At 39.3% G+C, this 15,544-nt stretch overlaps 1 protein-coding gene across 1 annotated transcript in view; it reads right to left on the reverse strand.

The window, feature by feature from the left end:
* The window catches only part of RUVBL1 (RuvB like AAA ATPase 1), a 35,225-nt gene that overhangs the window by 15,838 nt on the left and 3,843 nt on the right, over nucleotides 1-15,544 (reverse strand). Inside the window, exons 3-4 of the mRNA XM_042452896.1 lie at nucleotides 7,915-8,047; nucleotides 1,411-1,562 (exon numbers count right to left, since the gene is read on the reverse strand). Of these exons, the coding sequence (XP_042308830.1) occupies nucleotides 1,411-1,562; nucleotides 7,915-8,047 (285 nt within the window). The remainder of the gene's footprint in view (nucleotides 1-1,410; nucleotides 1,563-7,914; nucleotides 8,048-15,544) is intronic.

The raw sequence follows: 15,544 nt of genomic DNA on the forward strand, positions 1-15,544 counted from the left end.
CAGCCGAAGCTGATAACAAGCACTCCTGACCGCCGCATCCACCTGAGAAGTCAGCTGGAGCGACGAGTCAAGGAGTACTCCCAGGCTGCGCACCGGGTCCTTCAAGGGGAGCGTGACCCCATTCAGGACCGGATGACAAATCTCACCACCCGGAGCAGGGGAACCTATCACCAGTACTTCCGTTTTCCCTGGATTCACACTGAGTTTGTTTTCCCTCATCCAGCCCATTACTGACGCCAGACAGGCATCTAGAGGAGAGATACCAGCCTTAGTTACTGCATCAGTCGGAGACACAGAGAAAACTATTTGGGTGTCATCAGCGTACTGATAACACCGCGCCCCGTGTCTCCGGATGATCTCACCCAGCGGTTTCATGTAGATGTTAAATAGCATAGGAGACAGAATCGCTCCTTGAGGGACACCAGATGTAAGGGCCCTCTTGTCGGAGCGACAGTCTCCCAGCTCCACCATCTGGAATCTGCCCGAGAGGTAGGACCGGAACCACTGCAAAGCAGTGCCCCCAATACCCAACTCCCCCAGGCGTTCCAGAAGGATACCATGGTCAATGGTATCGAAAGCCGCTGAGATGTCCAGAAGCACCAACAGGGACAATTACAGCATTATTTTTTGTGAACATTTTATGCCAAAATGTGGACATCTAAGTATGCATCAGAAGAAAGACACACTTAGATTTTTATTTAGATATGTGTTACTTCCGAAAGGGCAATGTTGTTATTCATTGATGGGTAAAATTCTTCCTTTATTTTCTAGAACGTATCTGAATTAAGTGATATCAAAGCACGATTATAAGACTTTCCTCCCTGGGTTCCAATTATACCTTCCCATTAAGTACAAAAGCACCTTATGAAAGAAAAATATGTTTTAAAACAAGTAAGACTAGAACAGGAATTTTTAAAAGTCAAAGGTATATTTGTTGAGTTCTACTTGATGAGTACCAATTGAACATCATCTGCTTCTATGTTTTTGGATAATAAGAGTCTGTAAATTGGTACTGTAATATTTATTAAAAGTGAATGTTAGCTAGAAACTACAACCCCCTCTACTCTCTCATCCATCCAGTTTTAGTAAGCACAAAGACCTATGTCTGCTGGAATTTTGTAATCTCTTTGATATTGTTTTGCTTTGCTTCATCCTTTAGATCCTTTGCTGTATGCCCCTAAATTTTACCCTCAACTTATCCATGGGTCATAGCAAAATCCATAATTTTGGCCCCAAAACTTGCTCTCGATTTATAGTCAAGTATATATGGTACTTCCCCAATGACCCAGAAGCTTCTATTTGTTATTGTGACACAGGGCCTGTAATCATCCATTTCCCAGTTCTCTTTACTCAGAAGGTTAAGAAGCACCAAGGGTCTGAAGAATGTGGAAGAGAAATAATCATTCTTACCTTCAACTGTTTGGTTCCTTTTGCAGTTTTGAGTCCAATAATAACATGACTAATGGTTTTGCCATATCCTCCCATTGGGTTCTCAGTTTCACAAGGAGTTAATTCTGTGACTTCACCTTCATAAACTTCTTTGGTTTCTTTAATCCTCAACCCTATAAAACATTGATTATTCAAACTATGCAAACTTCCATTATACTTACGTATTATACTGACAGTTACTGATGTGTAAAGTCATCTTTGGTGCAAAACACTGCAGAAATAATCCAGTTTGATCCCGCTTTAATGCCCTGTCTCAATGCTAGGGAATTCTGGGAATTGTAGTTTTGTGAGATGTTTAGCCTCCTCTGTCAGAGTTCTGGTGCCACAATAAACTACAATTCCCAGGATTCCTTAGCACTGAGACACAGCAGTCAAAGCGGTGTCAAACTATTAGGATTATTTCTGCATTGTGTTTTGGACCTCAGTCACTTAAAAAGAACACTTTCTTGTGGAAGACATAACAAACTAACAAATTTCAAAAACATAACTGACAATAATATATGGTCACTGTGTATATTAAACAGAGGAGAGGGTCATCTCTGTGGCTGCTCCCAGGTTTTGGAACTCTCTGCTAGGGAGTCCAAGATTCGTCCCTCTTTGGCTCTTAGAAACTGACTGCAAGGGTTCCTTGGAGAAGTGAGAGCCACCATGTGCATACTGGATCCTTGCTCTTTCTGGCTTCTGAAATCAGTTAGAAGGGGGACTGACCGAATGGGTCAAGGGAGTGGTGAATGCTTCACTGCAACAAGGCAATTTCCACCCTGCCTAAAGGAAGCTGTGGTGAAGCCGTTACTTAAAAAGACCTCTCTGGATCCTGCCATCCTTGATAACTATTGGCCAGTCTCTAATATTCCATTCTTGGGCAAGGTTCTGAAGCGAGTGGTGGCCTTCCAGTTCCAGGGATATCTGGATGAAATGGATTATCTAGATCCATTTCAATCTGGCTTCAGGCCTGGCTATGGCACAGAGACAGCTTTGGCTTGGTGGAGGACACAAGGGAGAAACTTTTCAGTGACTGCTCCCACCCTGTGGAACTCCCTTCCATGGGAAACTAGGCTGGCTCCCTTAATGATGGCCTTTTGCCAGCAGACAAAGACATTTTTATTTAAACAGGCCTTTTAAAATCTTGTGGGCTTGGTTTTATTTGGGGATGCGGGGGATGGTTTTAGATTATTATTTTTAACTTTGTATGTTTAAAATTTTATATTTGTATTTTTTAAATATTTTTTATGATTTTAATTGTACAATTTTAATTGATGTTTTAATGTGTTTTATATATGTTGTTAGCCACCTTGGGTCCCACGTTTGGAGAAAGGCTAGATGAAAATAAATAAATAAATATTTTTAATAATGGGCTCTTCTACTATTTTCTTCCTCTGGTTTTTAGAGACTTGTTTTAAATGGTTTTAATTTTATCAATAGCTTTATTGCATAATTAATAATCTTTTTGTATGTTTTACTTATGTCTTCGTAACTGCCTTCATCTGTTTTGAAAACTGCTAAGCAGATCTAATTGCAAGCTTTCACCACGGTTTACAATGCAATCCCTGCCATGTACATTCTAGGGTTCCCAGGCACCCTATCCATTTTGGATGGGATGTTCTATATTTGGGGTTGGTAAAATCTGATCCTGTGTTGAAATATTACACGACACCAAAAAAATCCGTATCTTTTGATCTGATGAGAGTGAGCAGCATCTGTGCTCACAAAAAACTAACACCCATCATTTGGTATGTACAGAATACAGTGGTGCCTCGGGTTACGAAATTAATTCGTTCCGCCGCCGCTTTCGTAACCCGAAAAGCATTCGCAAGCCGAAATGCCATAGGCGCTAATGGGGAAAAGCCGCGATTTCGTGCGAAAAAGCCGAAAAAAGCACCAAAAATTTTTTCGTAACCCGAAAAAACATTCGTAACCCGGAACAATTATTTCCTATGGGATTTTTTCGTATCCCGGAAATTTCGTAACCTGGGTATTTCGTATCCCGGGGTACCACTGTACATACCAAATTCAGGACTGCGACTATGATTTCAGCTAAGTGCCTGCACAGTACTTGCTCTTCCTCCTCTCCGCCAAGGATGAGCAACATGCTTGTTAAGTAAATGTCTCAGGATGGCTGGCCTGACATTCTGACATTGGCATGGGTTTTAGGATTTCTGTGAGATTTGAAATCTTATGGGAATCTGGAGATCTTGCAAGAGGCACTCCTCTCATGAGGAGTCTCACATGTTCCTGACCAGTCTTGAGCTGGCCCAGCAACTAGGGGAACAACTCCTGTATTTTTAACAATATGGGGCTTACTACCAGATAAAAGCAAATATGAACACATTCAAAATAAATACATCCATTTGCTTTGAGTAAGGAATTAATTTGAGGTCACTCCCCCCAAATGTAACACTTTGTAGGCAGAAATATACAAGACAGTAAAATAAAAGATAAAAATATAATGTACTTCTTTAGGGTAATTTTACCAGGCAAAACCCTTCCAAGGTCGTTGCCAACATATAAATTTGTTCAGCACTTTTCAGTACCACCAGTCATGACTGTCTGGGTTGCAGTGCTTTGTGGGGACATAGGTCCTTCCTTGGGAGTTTTCAGAGGCTTTTCCTGGCAGACCCATGATTGAACTCCTGGCTTATTGAGTACCATAGGGCATGACTTTATCTCCTACATTTTTCTATATAAGGTCGGGGGCGCTCCAAAGGTTGAACTCTGAAGATTCATCAAGGTCTGTGATATATATGGAGAATAGTAACTCATTAACAAAGGTTTCTCTACCTCTGACTTTAAGTCATTGAAAAGCTATCATTTGGTAACGTGCAGTGAGCTTTCATCAAAATCCTAATGGACTCAACCATGAATAAAGATGTGAATACCCAGGGGGAAAAAACCTGGAAAAATTTGGAAAAAAACTCCCCCTCCCCAAAAAATGGATTATGGAATATTTTCTTTTAAAATTATGAATAAAATACTTAAGACGTGGGGTTCATATATCTACTGACTCAAAATCATTTCTAAAAACTGCAGAAGAGGAAGTACGACCATGCACAGTATCACATCATTACAATCCCTCACCTCAGGTTCTTTTTATGGAAACGTGTGTGTTATGCCTCTTTGACAATATAAGCACTTGGTTTAGGTGATCCTTACAGTTCAGGACCTTACAACTCCATTTATTGCAAAAACAAAACAAAAGAGAAACAAAAAAAAAAAAAAACCTCAACATATTCTGAATGAACTATAATTTTAATATATCAAACATGCTTATGTCAAACACATGGGGCTCCCCTTAAAAACCACTTAGAACATCAAGTAGTGCAAAACGCTCCAGTGAGAATTCTGATGCAGCTGTGTGCTGGGAGGACCATCTGATGCACATATTATATCAGGTACACTGGCTGCTAGTTGTTCCTAATTAGAAGTCAAGGTACTGGTTAGTATTTATTATGCACTAGATAGCTTGGGACCTGGTTATCTCCTCCCATGTGACACTATTACTCCTTTGAGTTCATCTCTTGATTCTGCATATGTACCTCTTGCATGTGCTATTGCCTTCAGTTGGATTGTTGGTAGCAACATGCAAGAAGCCTTTTTAAGTAGCAAAGCCCTATCTATGGAAACTCCAGGTCCAAGAATAAGCCATTTTCCTCTCCGTCTTGTATTCTTCCAGCAAGTGAAGGCTTTGCTCTATAACAAAGCATTTTAGTTGCCATTCCTTAATTTTATGGACTGAGTGTTAGTGTGTCTTGTTCTGGCTGCTGCTTTTAATTTGTTAATGTGACTTACACAATACTGATAGTAGCCTAGAGAGATAAGAAGGACAGAATACTCAACCAACTGTCTAGAGATTCAGATTCATACTGAAGACAATAAATCCTGTCTTTGCTGCTACTTTTCTTTTTGGTCCGGGTCACTGCTGCCAAGCCACAACTACCCTAGAATTCTAGATTCCCCACTTGATTTATATGGTCAGCTTTCCTTTCTGAAAGACACAGAGGTAAGAAGAATCTAAAGAAACCAGCTAGAATGTGTGTGTTTGGCCCGTTCCAGATGGGCGTAAAGTACGTCCCCAGGACGTACTAGGGTTAGGAAAGGGCATGCTTTACGCACGCCCCTAGACCCTAGTATGTACTGGGTACGTACAAAATGGCTGCACCCATTCTACATGGGCGCCGCCATTTTGATGCAGTGGACACATAGCATCCGCACGACGCGTGGCAGAAGTGACGCTGCGAGTGCGCCATTGGGCACTTGCGGCGCCACTTTTGGGGCACAAAAAGAAGCGCCATTTTCGGACTTTTTGCTCCGCGAGGGAGCCGCATGGTACGGAAGCTGCAGCTCCCTCGCAGAGCAACCGGTGGCGCCGACAGACCGCCGCTTTCAGGTGGTCTGTAATGCGCCCTTACCAATTAAAGCCTATACTTGAGAAAAATTGAGATGTGGAATATTAGTGAGAGGGGAAGAAAAGGACAAACAGGGACCTGAAGGAAGTGAAACTGTTTGGTTCAATACTCTTAACAGTTTATGGTTACATATTGTGGAAGTGTATGGTGGGACCATTCAGCCCACCATTAAGTTTTTATAAATCCAAGTTCTGATATAGGAATGTTTCAGCAGCAAGAAAAGTTTTTTTTAAAAAAGCAGCTCTTCACTTTGCCATTTTTCATACTCCTCCTACCCCATAACAATAAAAGTCAGGGTCAAGGTTAGCAGTCAAGTCCAAGCCTAAGCCCTTGTACAGCACAGCACAGTACAACTTTGGAGGAGAGTATGTGTGTGTAAAGTGTTGTTTCTGACTTTTGGTGTCTTTAAGGTGAAATCTATCATGGGGTTTTCTTGGCAAGATTTGTTCAGACGATAGATTGGGGGAAAGGTGCTCTTCACTTTTTTGAGCATCAACAACTGTATAAACCTCATATTTCAATCTGGCTGGAGCCCTGAATAGGAGTACAGGCCACTGGCCATGCCAACTGGGGATTGTGGGAGGTATAACAAAAAGTAACTTTTCCAAGTTCCAACTGAAAAACTGCATTATCACTTGTTGCTTCTACTACCTTTCTAATATACCTACAGTCCTTTTTAATTCATTACATTAACTACCAGCAAGAATCTAAACTGAATTTTGTCCTCTTTGAAACACTCTTTGAAACAACCTATAGTTTGTAACCTACAAAAATATTATTTGAGAAATATTAATTTGAGAGTAAAAAAGTAGATAACCGGACTAGAATCAGAACATATCTCCATCAAGTGGAATAGGCAGTTACTGGTTCTGAAATGTATTTGGATTGTCAGTCTTTTAAACACAGAAAGAAAAAGTATTTGTCAAAGGAATGTTTTAATTATCACTTGTGTTAGGTGAATCAGACACAAAATTCAACAGATAGACATAAAAGAATTTATATCTTTCACTAACATTAAATACTTATTTAGAAACATCTCCATGCTGACATCTATGGAATGTGGAGCACCAACAATGTGGTTAGTTGTTAAAGTATTGTTATCTCTAGGAATGACAAACATGGATGACACAAGTTTCAACTGCTGGTTCAAGTTTCCAAATCCGACAGGGAACTTCATCACATCAAGGAAATATTGCAGACTGCACTCTCTCCATCTCTGAACTCTCTCCCCCCTCAATCCTGCCAATTTAACTGTAACTTGAACACCACAGATGACTGAAAGTCTCTTTCCTACAGAAATCAATGGGGCACTCTTTTTCCAGTTCCAAAGACTGATGGAAACATTTCTTCACCTTAATGCCATTGAATACTTAGATGAAGCCTGTAGTAAATCACGATACAGAGCCCAGGGGAATGAAGGGATGTCGGACACAAGAATAAAAACAATTAGGCTATCTTTAAGCAATCCAACGATCTGGAAAGGACAGTTTCATCAGCTGTCAGCAGTAGGTAACATAGGAAGACTTTAGATGCATAATGTCTTGCTAGCAATTCCAAATGTTTCTCCTGACAAAATGAAACTTAAAACAAATCAGCTGATGAAGCTACAAACAGTAGAGAAAATTAACCTAATCAAGAAGCTACTCATCTTACTACTACTAGAGCTTGTACAAACATGGTAACAAAAGATTAGAAAAATGCTAACATAGGACTAAATCCAAATCAATCTTATCTAGAGCAGTTACAATTGGACCTTATTTATCACAACCCAAAATCCCACTGGTCTGGTCTAGGAAGAAATCAATGGGATGTAAGTTTGTTGTGATAAGTAAGTACAATCGTTTCAATGTAATTACTCTTCCAAGTCTAGCAAGATGAGTGTGCATGACCCTCAGCCCCTAGGAGGTTGCCCATCCCTGCAATGCTTTAATAGGAGTAGTGGGTTGTTCATCTCTGCAATACACTATTAGGAGCAGTAGGACTTGTAAACAATGTTATTCACCTTTGAGTTAAAAAACAGAAATATGTATCAAGAATTATTTTCTTCTTCTACGATACTTACCAATCGCTCTTCTGAAATTTTCCATCAAGACTTCTGTTTTCTTAATCTCAGTTGAATATACTTCACTTCCAACCATAGGACAAAAGGGAACCTTACTACCCAATTCCTGTGCAATAGCTAGAGCCAAAGCAGTCTAAGAAAAAAGAAAAAGAAAAAAGTCAGCATCATACACCTACATTCCCCAAAACACACTAATACAAAAACAATTAAAGGTAATTGTTGGAATAGTACATATATCACATTTAATATTTTTCAAATAAATATTCTGCCCTGGACTGTTTCTATGACTGGAATACTGCTTTTGGCAGAAGTGGGGGAAATGCCCCTTAAACAGGCAAAAACACCTGCCAATACCTATGTTTTCATTGCAGTCCCTCTCAAAAGGGATAGAAGTGAGGCAATATTACTTCTGTTTGCAATTTTCAGAGGGACTCTGATGAAAATTGAGGGATTTTGTCATGCTGGGAGGGGTGCACCTTGCAAAGGGGGTCAGAAGGAATTGGTCCCAGGCCACATGCAGTTGACCATTCCTGGTTTATGGGTTTCTTCCATGGGAGGTGAAGTGGGAGAGGGCAGTTTGCTCTTTCCTCATGATCATATTCATAATAATAATAATAATAATTTTTATTTATATTTCTCGCCTCTCCCAGCAGACTGAGGTGGGATTACAGCAATAAAACAATTCCATATAAAATACAATCGTAAAAACAATAATATTACTATTAATTCACTACAATAATGGATCATAAACTAAAATTCACACTAACATTTATACAATCAGGTCAGAAGCAGAGTATTTAAGATCTCTTATAAAAGATCAGATGGGTAGGCCTGGCAGAAAAGATTCGTCTTTAGTGCCTTCTTGAAGGCATCTAAGGTGGTGATCAAATGGATCTCCTCTGGCAAGCTGTTCCACAATCTGGGGGCCGCGGTGGTGAATGTTTTGTAAGAATTTGTTGTTAGCCTGGTTTTTGAATACTCCAATAGGTTATTTCCAGATGTTCTGAGAGTGCGGGGCAGATTGTGTAGGGAGAGGCATTCCCTTGGGTAACTCGGGCCCGAGCCATGAAGGGCTTTAAAGGTAATAACCAACACTTTGTATTGCGCCCGGAAGCTAATTGGCAACCAATGAAGGGATTTTAACACCGGTGTTCCGTAGTCTGATCTAGGTGTTCCAGTGATCAGTATGGCTGCCGAGTTTTGAACCAATTAAAGCTTCCGGACTTGGTACAAAGGTAGCCCCATGTAGAGCGCATTACCAAAATCTAAACGAGAGATTACCAGTTCATGTACCACTGCTTTAAGGTCCTTTTGGTCCAGGTAGGGGCACAGTTGGTGTATCAACCGAAGCTGGTACCAAGCACTCCTGGCCATCGCATCTACTTGAGATGACAACTGGAGTACTCCCAAACTGCGAACTTTGTCCTTTAAGGGAAGTATGACCCCATCCAGGATTGGTTGACAAATCTCTGTCTCTGGACTTGGGGTACCTATCACAAGTACCTCCATTTTCTCTGGATTCAACTTGAGTTTGTTTTCCCTTATCCAGTCCATTACCAACTCGAGGCAGGCATTCAGAGGAGAGATGCCATCCTTAGTCACTGCAACAGTCAGAGACATAGAGAAATAGATTTGGGTTTCATCAGCGTACTGATAACACTGTGCCCCATGTCTCCAGATGATCTCTCCCAGCGGCTTCATATAAATGTTAAACAGCATGGAGGACAGAATGGCACCCTGAGGGACACCAGATGTCAACTCTCTCTTGGAAGAGCAGCTGTCCCCCAACATCACCATATGGAATCTGCCCGAGAGGTAGAACCAGCACCACTGGAGCGCAGTGCCCCTAACACCTAACTCTCTCAGGTGTTCCAGAAGGATACCACGGTCTATGGAATCGAAAGCCACTGAGATGTCCAAGAGCACCAACAGGGTCACACTTCCCCAGTCGATACCCAGACGGAGATTATCAACTAAGGCGACCATGGCAGTCTCAACTCCGTATCCTGCCCTGAAGCTGGTTTGAAATGGGTACAGATAATCCGTTTCATCCAAGACTGCCTGGGGCTGGAGGAAAAACTGCCCTCTCAATCACATTGCCCAAGAATGGTAGAAGGGAGACCGGCCTGTAATTGTTTCTCAACAGGGGGTCCAGGGAGGGTTTTTTAAAAAGCGATCTAACTATTGCTTGTTTCATTTTCGATGGAAATATTCCCTCCCTGAAGGATGCGTTGATTGTAAGTTGTAATAATATTTTCATAGCATTCCCTCCCTGGGCAGGCAACCATGATGGGCAAGGATCAAGAGAACACGTTGTCCTCCTTACTCTTCCAAGAAGCTTGTCCACTTCATCGGTATTTACAAACTCACAATGATCCAGTTTAACATAGTCCACAGAGTTACTGGACATGTCCCTTCTTGTTTCTGTTTTAATAGACTCTTATCTGATTTTATTAGCAAAAAAGCCATTAAAACATCATAGCACACTTTAGTTGGATCTAATAAAAGGTACAGGGCGGGAGGCAGTTGTGTTAGCTCTTTAACAACCCTGAACAGCTCTGCTGGACAAGACTCTGCTGATGCAATATATGCAGCATAGAAAGAATTCTTTGCTGCATCTATTGCCACTCCATAAGAATACAATAAGTTCTGATGGAGTGTCTTGTCAGGTAATCGCTCTAGTCATTGCGCAGCCCGCTTCATTTGACAAAGATCTTTGGTGTACCTGGTCGACTGCCCCGGGCACGCCTCCCTCATCGGAGGTAGGGACGACCCCCGAACAACACCCCTCGGCAGGGCAGGCAGGCAGGGGACACACACAGACACACACACACGTGTAATATACATATACTCTCTCTCTCTCTCTCACACACACACGCATATATGTACACACACACACACATGCACATATATGTAATACACATATACCTTCACACACACACACACACACACACACACATATATATATGTATTCACATGCACATATATGTAATATACATATACCCTCACATGCATATATACACACATACATACATGGTTTTTTATTATTTTTATTATTTATTACTTAGGATTAAGCATTTCATTTCTGTATTTTCAAAAATACAAAGATTCGCCATTATGAAAAGTTAAGAACCAATTCTTTAAGCCTCAGCTTTCAAACTGCAACATATGACACTAGTCATAATTTTTGTCAGAAATAAATCCACCTGGATTGTGCACAATTAAGGTATCATTAAGGCCAAAATAAGCTTTAAAATGCTTTTCCAAAGGGGCCTCTATTGCAACCCCCCCAAACTCTCACAATCTCCCCCACAAAGTTACCCAGACTGACATGATGTCACTTACAGTCAACCAAAACATCTGACAATGGACACAGTTGCATACCAAAGCTTTGGATAGTCCTCCAGGCTCCAGTGTGTCATCCCCTGTCCTGAATGGTGGAATTGACTACTGGGAAATGAGGAAATCCTCATTGGGTCAAACTAGTCTAAATATAAGTTTTTTGGTTTAGTTCCTGACTTGTGTTGATTTGCTGCTGTTTGAGATTTTGGCTGGTACAGGGTGTAGCTGCTTGATTATTTATTTTATTTTACAGGTATTTTACTTCATTTATTTAATTTATATGTCAGTTTTCTCCCAGAGTGGGACCCAAGGCAGTTTCCAGAAACAGTGAATTAAAATTGTTTATAATACAACTTAAGAACAATTAAAATCACCCCATAAAACACATTGCAATCATTTAAAAAAGAAATGAAAGTTTAAAAGATAAACAAAACATCCCCAATAAAAAATCTACTTTTACATTAAAAGCAACGGAAACATCTTTGCCTGCCAGGGAAAGGAAAGCAGGAGGAAGCCACCCTGGTCTCCTAGTCTTCTCAGCCACTGAGAAGGCTCTCTCTCATGTCCTCACAAACCAAGCCTGTGATGGTGGCAAGATAGAGAAAAACTTTTCCCTGAAGATCCTAGAGCTCTGGAAGGTTCATATGAGGAGATATGGTCTTTCAGATAGTCTGGACCCAAGCCATATAGAGCTTTATAGGTCATCAGCAGCACTTTCAATTGTGCCCCAAAATGGAACATAGCCAGTGACACAGTGGAAAGAGCAGCAGACTTCTGGAAGCGAAATCGTAAAGAAATTGAGAGACTAAAAGAACAAGGACAATCAGGAGAAAGATATGGAGTGAGAACCAGAGGGATGAACGCAAGGGACCAGGAGAAAGAGCAAAGGAAGAAAGACGATTCGTGCAAGCCTGGAGAATATGACACAGCAGAGGGGGCAGGGGAAGAGACTTAAATAGATAAGAAATTAGAATAGAGTATATAGAGAGTATTCTGTCTGAGTGATTTGCTTTTCTTTTTGTTTTTACTATTTACCTTTGTATTGGTGGGAATTTACCCCTGGATTGCTTCCTCATATAGTTGATTAATAAAAATTTGAACTAGTAAGAGTAAAATGAAGGTTTTGAGTTGGAACATAAACGGACTGAACTCCCCCCACAAAAGGAAATCAACATTCCACTATTTGATAAAGCAAAGATGTGATATAATATGCTTGCAGGAGACGCACATTAAACAAGGTGAAGAGAAATATGTTGTGAATAATAGAGTAGGTAAAAGTTTCATTTCAGCAAATAAGAAAAGGAAAAAGGGGGTTGTACTATATGTTAAAGAGAGGTGGGATCCCCATGAGGTATATAATGATAAAAAAGGCCACATCTTAGCAATAGAAATCAATATGATAGGGAAGAAGATATTAATAATAGGTTTGTATACCCCACAAGAAAAAAAGGCAAAGTTTTTTGAGGATTTACAAAACATCTTACTTGATTTAAATTATGAAGAGGTAATGATATCAGGAGACTGTAACGGAGTAATTAAGCCAGAGTTGGACAGAAATTCAATTAAAGGGATAAAAGAGAAACAAGGAAAGCTACCAAAATCCTTCTTTAAGCTGATGGAAAATTTAGATTTATTGGATTCATGGAGACATCTGTACGGTAATTCTAGAGAATTTACGCACTTCTCCCCAAGACATAACTCAATGGCCAGAATAGACTTAATATTAGTTACTCGTTCTATAACAAAATATTTAAAAGAAATGGAGATCCAACCAAGACACATATCAGATCACAACCCACAGGTATTGGAGCTGGAAGAGACCATAAGGAGGAAAAATAGTTTTAAATGGAAACTCAATGTGGACATACTGAGAAATGAGGAGTTAGTAAAAAAGACAAAGATTGTTATAGAGAATTATTTTAAGGAGAATTTGGACAAAGGTACGGGGATAGATGTGGTCTGGGAGGCGGCTAAAGCTGTAATTAGGGGATTTCTAATTCAACAAAATTCAATTATAAAAAAGGGGAAAGCAAATAAGATAGACCAACTGAATAAGAAACTGAAGGAGAAGGAAAAGTTGCTGAGTGAGAGACTTGATGATTCAAGATTACCACTGGAAATTAAAATATTACAAGAACAAATCTCGATGGAAACAATGGAGGAATTAGGACAGGAAATGAAAAAAGCTAAACAACAATATTTTGAGCACGCGAATAAACCAGGTAAATGGTTAGCTATAAGAATGAAAAGGAGAAAGGGAATGAGATTAATTACAAAAATTAAAAGGGAAGATGAGTTGTTGAATAAGCAGGAGGAAATTATGGAATACTTCAGAGAGTTTTATAATAAATTGTACACAAAGAAACAGGAACATAAATATACGTTAATGGATTTTTTGGAGGGGAAGAGGATGTTTCAAATTAGTGAAAATCAAAGAGTTGAATTAGATGCGGAGATTACACAGGAAGAGGTGGAGAGGGCATTAGGGAGAAATAAAAATGGTAAAGCCCCAGGCCCAGATGGGTTTCCGATTGAATTTTATAAAGTGTTCAAGGATGAATTGAAAGAACCATTGAGATTAGTAATGAATGGAATGATTAGTGGGAAAATGCCAGAGACGTGGAGAGAATCGGAGATAATATTAATTCCTAAGGAGGGTAAAGATGTATTAGAGGTGGCAAATTATAGGCCGATATCTTTACTAAATTTGGACTACAAAATATTTGCAACAATCATGGCTCAAAGACTTAGGAACTGTTTAGAGCAATTAATTGATCAGGATCAATGTGGCTTCCTCCCTAAAAGATATATGAAAAACAATATGAGATATCTATTGAACATATTGGAATATTATGAAAGACATAATGACAAAAAATTGGGATTGTTGTTTGTGGATATGGAAAAGGCCTTTGATACAGTGGATTGGACGGCATTGATGGAAATTATGGAGAATATTAATATTGGACCAAATTATAGAAAATGGATTTTACAAATTTATACGAGTCAAAAAGCAAGAATTAACGTAAATGGAGAATTAACGAAACAAGTCCATATAGAAAGGGGAACAAGACAGGGCTGCCCCCTATCCCCTCTTCTATTTATATTGATAATGGAAATTTTGATAAATAAGATTAATAACTTGGACATGATACAAGGAGTGAGAATAAAACAATTCCAATATAGGATACAAGCATTTGCAGACGATGTTGTGATAAACCTAGAAGATCCTTTGGAAAACATAACAAGAGTAATGAAAGTTATAGAAGAATTTGGTGAACATACAGGTTGTAAAATTAACAAAAACAAATCGGCAATTATAACAAAAAAATTGAATAAAGAAGAGGAGAAGAAGATACAAGAAAAATCAGAGATTAAAATAAATAAAAAAGTAAAATATTTGGGTATTTGGATTTCAAAAAAACCAAATGAATTATTTGAAAATAACTATGTGAAGTTATGGGCGGAAGTGAAGAAAGATTTGGCGAATTGGAAAAAGCTGCAGCTATCCTTATTGGGAAGGATTGCGGCGGTAAAAATGTCAGTATTACCAAGACTCCTCTTCCTATTCCAAATGATCCCTATTATAAATTCAAGTAAACCGTTTAAAAATTGGGAAAAAGATATGTCAAACTTCATTTGGCAAAATAAAAGACCAAGAATAAGACTAAAATTATTACAAGATGCGAGAGAAAGAGGTGGTCTGACATTACCAAATTTACAATTGTATGCAGATGCTTGTAGCCTTGTATGGATAAGGGACTGGATAAATTTAAAAGATAGAAGATTATTGGAATTAGAAAGTGAAGGGTTAAGTTATGGGTTTCATGCTTATTTGGCATATAACAAAGAAAAAGTAAACCAAGTAATAAATAATCATTGTATAAGAAGAAATCTTATGAGAGTATGGAACAAATACAAAAGAAATATAATAGACAATTTCCCTATGTGGTTGTCTCCGCATGAAGCCATATATAGGAAGGAAATGATAAGAAGAGAGGAATGGTTTAAGTATAAAGATCTGACAAAGGTGGAGCAGGGTAGAATAAACATAAAATCGCAGGAGGAACTAGAACAAATAGGTTTCGATCCAGGATGGTTTGCATATAGGCGTATATATGAGAGAACGAAGACTGACATAAAAGAATTTGGCTGTGAAGAAAATAGAACGGAATTAGAAAAGTTGCTAACTGAGGATCAGGAGAAAATAATTGGGAAATTATATAAAAAACTGCTAGAATTAGAAATGGAGAGTGAGAAGGTGAAGGACACCATGGTTAAATGGGCTAAG

The sequence above is a fragment of the Sceloporus undulatus genome, chromosome 2 (genome assembly GCF_019175285.1).
Source record: "Sceloporus undulatus isolate JIND9_A2432 ecotype Alabama chromosome 2, SceUnd_v1.1, whole genome shotgun sequence".
NCBI lineage: Eukaryota > Metazoa > Chordata > Lepidosauria > Squamata > Phrynosomatidae > Sceloporus > Sceloporus undulatus.